We start from the raw sequence: 11713 nt of genomic DNA on the forward strand, positions 1-11713 counted from the left end.
AATGTGAAAAAAAAAATCCATGAATCCACATGGTAGGATTTGTAAAGAATTTATTCGTAAATCAGGGTGGAAAATAAGTATTTGGTCACCTCAAACAAGGAAAATCTCTGGCTCTCACAGACCTGTAACGTCTTCTGTAAGAAGCTTTTCTGTCCCCCACTCGTTACCTGTATGAATGGCACCTGTTTGAACTCATCATCTGTATAAAAGACACCTGTCCACAGCCTCAAACAGTCAGACTCCAAACTCCGCCATGGCCAAGACCAAAGAGCTTTCGAAGGACACCAGGAAAAGTATTGTAGACCTGCACCAGACTGGGAAGAGTGAATCTACAATAGGCAAGCAGCTTGGTGTGAAAAAATCAACTGTGGGAGCAATCATCAGAAAATGGAAGACATACAAGACCACTGATAATCTCCCTCGATCTGGGGCTCCACGCAAGATCTCATCCCGTGGGGTCAAAATGATCATGAGAACGGTGAGCAAAGATCCCAGAACCACACGGGGGGACCTGGTGAATGACCTGCAGAGAGCTGGGACCAAAGTAACAAAGGTCACCATCAGTAACACACTACAACGGCAGGGAATCAAATCCCGCAGTGCCAGACGTGTTCCGCTGCTGAAGCCAGTGCATGTCCAGGCCCGTCTGAAGTTTGCCAGAGAGCACATGGATGATACAGCAGAGGATTGGGAGAATGTCATGTGGTCAGATGAAACCAAAGTAGAACTTTTTGGTATAAACTCAACTCGTCGTGTTTGGAGGAAGAAGAATACTGAGTTGCATCCCAAGAACACCATACCTACTGTGAAGCATGGGGGTGGAAACATCATGCTATGGGGCTGTTTTTCTGCCAAGGGGACAGGACGACTGATCCGTGTTAAGGACAGAATGAATGGGGCCATGTATCGTGAGATTTTGAGCCAAAACCTCCTTCCATCAGTGAGAACTTTGAAGATGAAACGAGGCTGGGTCTTCCAACATGACAATGATCCAAAACACACCGCCCGGGCAACAAAGGAGTGGCTCCGTAAGAAGCATTTGAAAGTCCTGGAGTGGCCTAGCCAGTCTCCAGACCTCAACCCCATAGAAAATCTGTGGCGGGAGTTGAAAGTCCGTGTTGCTCGGCGACAGCCCCAAAACATCACTGCTCTCGAGAAGATCTGCATGGAGGAATGGGCCAAAATACCAGCTACTGTGTGCAAACCTGGTAAAGACCTATAGTAAACGTTTGACCTCTGTTATTGCTAACAAAGGTTATGTTACAAAGTATTGAGTTGTATTTTTGTTATTGACCAAATACTTATTTTCCACCCTGATTTACGAATAAATTCTTTACAAATCCTACCATGTGGATTCATGGATTTTTTTTCCACATTCTGTCTCTCACAGTTGAAGTGTTCCTCTGGTGCAAATTACTGACCTCTGTCATCATTTTAGGTGGGGGAACTTGCACAATCGGTGGCTGACTAAATACTTTTTTGCCCCACTGTACCTCTTCCATTCTCTCTACTAAGCTCAGTGATCTGCTAACGAATCGATCGCTCTTTGTAAAACCTTAAACAGTTTTTTACCAAGTCAGACATGGTTTGCAGCTCTGACACTTGATCCAAGGAGGAGAGCAGGGTGAGAAAACGTTTACACATCGAAGTACAGTGTGTTGGTATTGGTACCTTTATTGTCCCTAACGGGAAATTGATTTGCAGTATGTCCGTACAGACAACCAACACATCACATACACACTCCAAAATAATCTAATATAAGCCTGACAAAACAACCTAGATTTTTCATCAAAAAAGTACAATGTGCAATGGCAACAACACTTATGGTTTAGTGTTATTAACTTTAATAATAGCAGCAGGTACAAAAAACAATCTATGTCTCTTTGTCTTCACTGCAGGCACTTTATAACGGTGACCTGATGGAAGCAGTTGAAAATCATTAAAGAGAAGATGATCTGAACACAACAGGACAGGGGTGGCCTTCCTCAGCACCTGCCTGTTATAAAAGTCCACAAGCTGGACCTGAGACCTCCCTAAAATCTTACCAGCCACTTTAACCAGGTTGCTAAGTCTGGTCTTATTATTCAGGGACATATTACCGTACAGCAATGATACAGAAAGTTAAAACAGATTCAATAAAACTTTTATAAAAAAAGTCATTTCAGATGAAACATTGAAACCTCTCAACCTCCTTAAAATGTACAGTCTTTGTTGAACCTTTTTCACTGTAGCAGCAAGATGTTACTCAAAGGACAGAGTCTTATCAAGAACAACCCCCAAATACTTGTAACTGTCCACCAGTTCAATGGCTGCACCATTTACCACTGTTAGCGCAGGATGGGGGGATGTCTTCCTGAAGTCAATAACCATGTCCTTGGTTTTCAAGGTGTTAATCATTAAGGAGGACTGATCACACCACGAAACAAACTCATCCACAACAGGCCCATGGGAATCCTCTTCACCATGAAGGAGGCTTACAATGACTGTGTCATCTGCATATTTAATGAAATGCCTGTTGGCCTGTGTACTCAGTGTTTTTGCATTAATGCTTGATTCACATATTGGGTGAGAAAAAATGGGAACTTTTATTAGTAAGTTGCAGTTTTTAGTTTGAAAGATTTATTTTTGTACAATTGCACGATATCCACGAGGTGTGAAATTTTCAAGTGGTTACAAGCAGTTGACCAATACTGTAGGACGGGGATGTCAAACTTTGATCTTAAGTGGGCTGGACCAGAAAAAGTTGATAGTTCAGACCGTCCTGTGATTATACAATAGAAAACCTCATCTCACGCTCTGCAAGAAGCTGGCTGACACCAAACAACTCCCTACTCTGAGCCCTTAACCTCCACAGGCACCAAGACTGTCTGGGTGTGGTAAGGAAATTGTCTCTAATAACGTCATCAGAACCGAATGTACTTGTAGCCATTTTTTTCTCTGAGCATTCAAAGCCACGTGCACGGACAATTTGGGGTTCAGTACACTGCATGTGGAAGTGTGATCGAGCAAACTTGGGGAGCTGGGTCTTCTTAAAACACTCTTGATCAGCGGTCCCCAACCCCCGGGCCTCGGACCGGTACCGGGCCGCGAGAGTTGAGGCTCAGGTGTGAAATGTATAGTTTTCAGGGTTTTTATCGGTTTCCAGCGTTATTTTGTTATCGTTTTTATCGTTAACTCTGTTTTCCTGGGTCTTTTCACGTGTGTTATGAATAAATCTTCTTTTTTACAGTACCAGTACTAGTTTTATTTTGTTGTATTTATCCGCGACACCTTAAAGGCCGGTCCGTGAAAATATTGTCGGGCATAAACCGGTCCGTGGCGCAAAAAAGGTTGGAGACCGCTGCTCTTGATGACAAGTTAGGTGGCACTGTACTGTAAATTCTGGCTTGCCTTTGTATCTTTAATTTACAGTGTCAGTACGAATAACAAGTCAGGACAATATAAGATTCTGTTTTATCTTTTATTTATTTTTTTATAACAAAGTTCTGATAATGCACATTTCACAAGGATAGAACTCCAAACAAGCACGTGTAGAGGCTCACTCCACCTTCATGTATAATGGTACAAAATATCTAAAATAAGTCACTCATACCCCAACAGTAACCCCAGAAGAGGTTCACACTCATACTTACATAAACACACAATGGAGGAAGAAAATAAAAAAACAGAGCAGATATTCATAGGAAAATGGGCTGAGGGGACTGTACTCGTGATTTTAAATAAGTTACTGAGCAGAGATCGGGGACTGTTTGGGCAAAGGCAGTAATACGTACATGCTAAAGGCGAGACCAATCTAAACATGCATTCACTAGTGAAGCAACACAGAGGCAAACAGTGCCTCATGCTGGTTATTCAGTATCACAGTATCATAAATAGATGTCTGAAAACTAACGAAGCCTTTTTGCATGTGAGCACTTGGAAATCATCTACATCTCTGCAGGGACTTCCGAGTGAAATACCAGGATAGGAACAGTAACACTCTGGGTGGCTTTCAAATATTATTAGAGCAAACCTGGTTTACACACCAGCTCACAGGGATTGATTTTATTCTACATGGAGCACCAGGCGGGTGCGGTTTATACCGGCGCATTACTGGGCTTGTAAACAGGTGACAGTGTAAATCAGGCTTGCCTCTAAGAGCACATAATAAAAACAGGAATAGAAAAAGGCCCTATCACTGGAGCGGGAGAATACAGGAATCAAGAGGGGCTTGAGGATAACAATAAAACCATCCATTCCTCTGTGTGCCGGTCTTCAGGTCGTCTTCACCTCTTCTTTTGGTCTGAAACAGGTTAGAAGTTGCTACAGTTACTACACTGAGTTTACTCAGAAAACATCATCTAAACAGCTAACACAAAGACAAAGAGGGTTCCCTTTCTTTTAGCAGTTTCAGTAACTTATCTGCTGTTACCAGCCCTTTTCTCAAACACTAACTATGAACGTCATGTAGTGAAGCACCATATTACACCCACACTGTACTCCTGTATCTCTTTATCAAAACAACTGTCCAATCAGATGAAGCTTTGGTCATATCACTAATTAACTGATTAGCCAGCAGTGTGCCAGGACACACCAATAACCTCGTGCTTTTACTAACCATAGCAAGTTACCAACAGCACTGAATAATCATTAGTACTTTCATACAGCAACATTACCAGCTGCAGAACAGATTAGGGAGGTGATGGACGGTGATCATTTGCTTGTTCATGCCTCACACCTCTTTCTATAAATGAATGTGTGTGGTACGCAGCTCCTCTGATTGGAGCTTAATACACCTGTCTGTATGCATGAAGCCATTTTTTTAAACACTTAAAAACCGACTGAACGACTTCAACTACAAGTCTAAAGAACAACTAAAAAGTAGGTCAAATCATGCAATGCAACTCCACTATATGCCTCTTGTTGTCTCATTAGCTGCTTTGTTGTTGTGTGTGAGCCACACAGTATGCAGAGAGGTAGACAGCATTGCCTTACTACACACACGGCCTTAACTGAAAACCCTAAATGATAAATGCAAGAAACCACTACACCAACCAGTTACAAACCACAATGTCATGAATCTGAAATTGCTTCAAGCTGGGAACCTGGTGTCAAAATTCTCTACTCCATATCCAGTGAACAACCGAGACAAGTAAAAGTGAACCACTCTGTCCCAGTCTGAATGTTTCTTACCCTGATGTGTCCATTTTCTCCTCCTCCTTCTCTTCCTCTTTGACTTCTAGGAAGCAAAGACACATGGGTAAATACTGTTCCTGTTATCTTTAATCATGTTCTACGATAGGTTTGTCTCACTAGCCTCACCTTTCTTTTCCTCTCCTCCCTTCTCATCCTCCTTCTTCACTCGTTTAGCCTTCTTGTGGTTAGCTGCGTTCCGGCGTCCCCCACCTTGCCCCTCCGCCTCATCTTCAGAATCAGAAAACTCCTCCTCGCAGGCTATCCTCTTGTCGTGGGCTCGGACTGAAAAACAGAACACACACAAAAAGGCATCAGTACAAATCCTCATGCCACTGTTTCTTTAATCCTAAAAAAAATAATTCCTCCTGAAGTCTCTTACTAGAGATGCGTTTGTCTGGGTCTTCCTCCTCCTCGTCTCCGCTGTCTGGGTGAGGGGCATCCTCTGGGATCGCTTGCATCTGGACACCGGGGGCGTGAGGCAGCATACGCAGGTTCTCAAACAGGCGCTGTTTGATCTTCTCCAGGTACTCGTTGGTGTTCTGGTTGGTCATGTTGGAGGGGCTGATGTGCAGCTTAAAATCAGGCCCAAAATACTCAAAGTAATCATTGTACGGCAGCTCATTGGGGATGGAGCAGTCCAAGGCGACAGCGGTTTCGTAGGTCCAGCAACGGGCCACATTGCGGATGGTGTAGCCTCCGCCGCCCAGCATCAGCAGAGGAAGGTTGAAAGTTTTGATGTACTCGACACACTTGGCGTGACCTGTAGGAGTCAGCACATATTGGCGTGAAATTCCTGATGGTACAAAGGCAGATCTGAGCATTATCTTTTGGACTGTGTGGTTATACCTTTGATGGTGAGGTTAAAGCAGCCCAGTCTGTCTCCAGACAGAGAATCAGCTCCACACTGCAGCACCACAGCACTGGGCTGGTACATCTCCATGACTTTAGCCATGACCTAACACATACACAGTAATAATAAAGTCAGAACATGAACAGTGAACATGCTCTCTGCTGGCTACAGAAACATTATCAAAGAAAACTTACAGGCTTGAAGATGGCTTCATAGGACTCATCATCAATACCATCTCTGAGGGGGTAGTTCACTGCATAGTACTTGCCCTTTCCTGCTCCAATGTCCTGCACACATTGGGAATATTGTTGAATTCATGGTCACACATGTTCAAGTTGCACTGGTCACGTGTCAGACGTAAGAGTAAGAAAACTAACCCTCAGGTCTCCAGTGCCAGGAAAGTATTCCCCATACTTGTGGAAAGACACGGTCATGACCCTGTCTGTGGTGTAGAAGGCCTCCTCTACTCCATCACCGTGGTGGATGTCAATGTCAATGTATAACACCCTCTGATGGTATCTGAAACATGGCATAGAACTCAGTTAATAAACTTATACAGTTCTACTACTGTATAATAACATAAACAAAACAAAAAACACTCCAAAAGTGCACCCAGTGTGTGTTTCTACTTAAAAGCAAATAAATGCTGATGAAAATCAACCACTCAGAAAGACACAGGACAAAGACAGGGAGCCTAACAGAGCATTTCTGAATGCTTTCATAAATGCGCTCTGCAGACTGAAGGACAGCTTCATCCATCAGGCTGTCAGGAAGCTTAACTCCCTCCCGATTCTGCCCCCTCTCCCCTCTCTCCTCCACGGTCTCACTGAACTCTGTCACACACACACACTCTGACTCACTCACTGGCCTGCACCAGTTACCAGTCACTTTGTGGAGCATTGGACTGCCATTACCTCATAAGACTTTGTTGTTACACTATCTCTTACCGTACATTACTAAATCTCCATTTGCACTATTTGCCTATTTGCACTACTCTGCCTGGTTTACACCCAATGTCATTTACCCATTATATTGTATATTGTATAGCTTTCTTGTTATATGTAAAATTGTATTGTATTTATTTATTTAAATTTTTACTTTTTAATTATTTTACCTGCATTTTTTTAATCACTCTTATATTTAAATGTTCATTTGCTTTTTTATCTAGGGATTGAGAGTAACGTAGTTTCTATTCTCTGTATGTCCTGTACATGTGGCAGAATTGACAATAAAGTTGACTTTGACTTTGACAGAGGACAAGGATATACAGTCATGTAAAAACAGAGCACAGCTGTGCTGCTTACTTAAGCAGCTCCAGGATCGCCAGCACGATGTCATTGACATAGCAGAAACCAGAGGCCTCTGACTTCTTGGCGTGATGGAGCCCACCGGCCCAGTTGATGGCGATGTCTGTCTGCTGCTTGTTCAGCTTCACTGCTCCAGCTACAGGAATGAAAAAGAATAATCAACATTAAACAATCTGATGGAGCTTTTAAGGGGAGTTTTAACTGTATTTTGATTCTTGTAAGTTTGCATTTGAACAGTCAAAATATTCCTCATGTATGTTATTCTGGGCCTCTCAGTTCACCCTGTCTGAAACAAGTCATTTTAGCATCCACCTTCCTTTTTAAATTTCTTCTGATTAGCTGCTCTTTGTAAACAAAAGGACTGAGATTATGTGAAGTGTGTTTGGAAAACATACCCACAGAGCCACCTGTTGAGAGCTGACAAAACTCGAAGAGACCATCAAAGACTGGACAGTCCTCTCCAACATTGACTGTAAGAAAGAGAAAACCAGTTTTTACACGCCTGAACAGAAGGAAAAGCCGAGGATTAATGAGAAGAAAACAGCGCACTCACATCTCTGCATTTGTTTGCTGTACTCAGACATGTTGTCCGGTCGGATGGACCTCAGGAACTTAATGTAATCATCACTGTGGTACTTTGTCATCTCTTCACCACTGGCTTTGTGTGGTCTCTGAAATAACAGACATTGTCAATAATTGTTAGTTGTAACTAACATTTCGTGCAGTTTGGTACAAGTGTGTGAATACAGACAGGGCTAACCCATCATTCAAGCCCTATTTACCTGTCTTATATAACTGACAGTCCTATGTAACGCAGCTTGAGATATATTTCAAAAATCATTTTTATTTAATTTTCTGAGATAAAACAAATATGGAAACCTTCCATAGTCAAACTATCCATTTATCTATCAATCGTCTATCACTTATTGACGTCAAAGTCACATGACCAGTCTAGAAGGGATATTGAGGGATTCGGCAACAGAGAGCCACGATCTTTCCAGCATGTTCCGAGTCCCCTCTGGGTTCACCATACCTCAAATATGTCATCTAAGTTGCACCCAAGAGGCATCCCAGTAAGACACCTGTACCACCTCAACTGGCTCGTTTTGATGCTGAGGAGTAGCAGCTCTGCTCTGAGCTCTACTGAATGTATCAAAGACCATATTCTTTACATAATTTCCTTAGGGATTATTAAAGGATTCTGGTCACTACTCCAAGTTTGTGGCCTTAAATCAGATTAGGAACAAAAACAAACAACCTTACGACTTCACGCTCACAAACAAGAACCTGATGAGTCTGAACTTCCAGCTAAAACCCATTTGACAGCCCAGTTCCCCCAGTTTGAGCCAGACACTATCACTCAATTAAAACCAGTAGAGGTAGGGGGCAGAAAAAAAAAGATTCAGCACAGCGTCATGATATTTTGGGTGGTGATACACAGGGACACCAAATACTCTGGGAATACTGCAAACAAGAAGGTTCGTCTCACCTGATAGGTGTTTCCCTCTGGACCACATCATTGGCAAAAAGCAAAGATGTGAAGCTGAGCTCACCAAACCTAGAGATTTTAACCTGCTGCCTACAAATTCTGTCCATAAAAGTTAGAAAGGGACTCAGTAACAAAGGGGATCCCTGGATAAGTCCAATGCCAATTTGGAATGAGTTTAACTTACTGCTGGAGACCAAACCCTCACTGTGGCTGCACAGGAACAAGTCACAGACTCATAAACCACAATTACAGCTGCATGAAGCTCTATAAATGTTACTCAACATGGACATCGTTCAAAGCTTAACACAGTTAAAACAGCAACCGATGACCATTATTTTAAATTTTTTTTTATAAAACTTCATCGCAGTTCTGCAGTAAACAGCAAATAACTACCCATTTTTATGTGTGTAAAAAAGCGCTATACAAATACAGGCCATTTACCATTTAAAAACTGTTGCAAGGTACAGTTGCATTAACAGTTTGCCTCTGAGTACTATCAGTCCTGGCAGAAACCCTGTGTGTGTGTCTCTGTCTGATGTGTCTGGTGGTATGACTCACATAGATCTCCATTTTTCTGTACAGTCCATAGTTGAGGAGGAGGTTGTGCGTCATACGGATCCTGTGTGGTTTCATGGGATGGCCCTGGCCATAGTAGTAATTCCCCACATCACCTGTGGGCAAAAACATCATCCAGACAAGTTTATTTTAGATATTGCAAAAAAAAAGAAAGAAAGAAAGAAAAGCCACATTGCCTTAGGCATTTTAGTTCTTCTAAAACTGCCAAATTCAAGCTCAGCTCAACCCAAAACCTGCTCATCTGCATTTCAAATACACCTTTAAGTTAAAAAGCCTACGAGGCTTCGTGTAAGGATGACTTTTTTGTGAACTTGGCCAACTCTAAACCTCTTTTTTTTTTAATTAAAACTTGTAACACATTCACGAAACGACTACTGCAGAATACACCGTGGGCGTCTTGGGCTGACTTGTGGGAGTTTTTATCGGAATTATTTTGCCAGACAAACATTTTAAAAAGCACACAAGAAGGCTTGAGAGAAGGACCACGCTCAATACACCCGTTAATGTAGCCAAATCATTCGGCTGGGAATGTATAAGTTCAGTGTTATAGAAGTTTCTTATGTATGCGATTCTGCACATTTTTTTTTTTTAATGGAGTCAAACGCATTCTAACTTCTATGAAACCACTGGGCTAGATAGCGCCAATCTAGAGGAAGCCGGTACATCGTTCACACTTCTCGGAAGTTGTTAGCAATTCCCGAGTAACACTGATGTGATTAGCGTCGGATCGCTTCACGACTCCTTCACGCTGCAGGGAAGACCTTATTAGCCACACGCATCTAAAACCCACTAAAATGCTTTAACAATTTCACGAAACTGGTCTCTTTACTAAAGCACTTGAAAGTTCGATGAAGATCCCCCAGTGTGCTGCGTGCAGGCTTAAGCTAACAGCCAACTAGGCTTTCCGTGTGGCTAAAGCAGGCTAGTTAGTCAAGCTAACATTAGCTCACCACACCGGCTAGCTAGCCTGATGGTATAACAACCTTTTTCGATTCTTTATGAAATACATGTAATATTTCCTACTCTTCCAATGCCACTTCGATATCAAGGCAAACCAAGATGCATACGTTCGATATTTACCGTCATAGTAATAGCAAACTTTCTTCTTTGTTCCTTGAGACAGCGCCATTTTACCCCCCTGTTCCGTGCTCACCGGTTCCTCTGTGGCTCCAGGGAGCACTCGTTGAGGTCCTGTCAACCAATCACAGAGGCTGAACCGCCCTACAGGGAGGCGCCGGTATTACAAACCGAAGAGCGCCCTAGTGCGCTCCGTAGGCCGTTTGCCTTCGGGGCTTTCTATGGCAAAGATTTCTTTTCGTTTTCAGTTGCACTTGGTATTTGGGTTCAAGCTGCAAGAAGCAATGAAGGCAAGTTTCTGCACGTACAGTAGCCCGTGTCAGTTCTACAATGTGAGGGTGGTCACTGGTCACTGTAATCTCCAGCAACAACCAGTCCGTGAGCTGATAAAATAAGAATGAGCTTTTCTTCTTCCCCTGTGTCGAGAATCCTTTTACTTCAAGGTTTTGCCCAAGGAAAAACAGCTTTACTGTAGATTCGAGAAGGGATTGAAATGAACCCCCGATATTTAAAATCCACGGACTCCCCCCAATCCCCCTAGCCTGCCAAAATGAGGTCACCAGAACAAACAGGAAAAAAATATACTGAAGGCAGATGAGTAAACATGTAAGAGTGTTGATACACAGGGAACGATATTAAATGGTTTCAGTTGAGAATAATTATTTGAAAAGCCAAAAACGGAAAATGCCAAATGCATGGGAACCTCACTGCATTGATTTGTGTACTTTTCTATGCATAAATAATTGAAACAGAAAGCTACAAATAGTTACATAAAAATCTACGTGAAGGCAGGAAATGAGGTGATGCCTAAAATTTCCTAGGAGATGATGGCTCTCCTCTGATATTCACGGAAGAAATACCTGAATAGGAACGGTAGTGTCTGTGCTCAGCTCTCACTTTCCACAGTATAATCCACCCTTTAACATAAACACACCAGTTACACCAACATTTTATTGATCTCTTTAAATAATCTCTTTTATCTTATTGCAAGGTTGTTGCAAGGTTCTGTTTAATACTTTTTGTAATACATTAAATGTGTATTACAGAGGTCCATGACCATAAACCAAGCTGTCTTCAAAATAATTGGCAATAATCATAAAATTGGCCTGCATCATTTTCCTTTCCTTCCTGTGAGTCAGGGGGAAAGAGAAGAAAGACAAAAGACAAACTCAACAACATCAATTTGTCATCACCCACTTCTTTCAGGGTGAAACCATAGACTGTATAAAATGAAGTACA

The 11713-nt window shown here is 42.3% G+C and overlaps 1 protein-coding gene across 1 annotated transcript; it reads right to left on the minus strand.

The window, feature by feature from the left end:
* Positions 1-3446: 3446 nt before the first annotated feature.
* hdac1 (histone deacetylase 1) lies at positions 3447-10627 on the minus strand. Its single transcript, XM_085395241.1, has 12 exons — positions 10478-10627; positions 9380-9492; positions 7886-8003; positions 7728-7802; positions 7330-7468; positions 6403-6544; positions 6220-6312; positions 6022-6130; positions 5555-5935; positions 5302-5457; positions 5173-5218; positions 3447-4282 (listed from the first exon to the last, which is right to left on the minus strand). Exons 1-12 carry the CDS (start codon positions 10524-10526, stop codon positions 4255-4257), a joined length of 1449 nt encoding a protein of 482 aa, XP_085251367.1. The 5' UTR covers positions 10527-10627; the 3' UTR covers positions 3447-4254.
* Between the last annotated feature and the right edge of the window lie 1086 nt (positions 10628-11713).

This window comes from Rhamphochromis longiceps, linkage group LG22, assembly GCF_057381845.1.
Source record: "Rhamphochromis longiceps isolate RC_006_pf linkage group LG22, R_longiceps_female_GT1.1, whole genome shotgun sequence".
Taxonomy (NCBI): Eukaryota; Metazoa; Chordata; class Actinopteri; order Cichliformes; family Cichlidae; genus Rhamphochromis; species Rhamphochromis longiceps.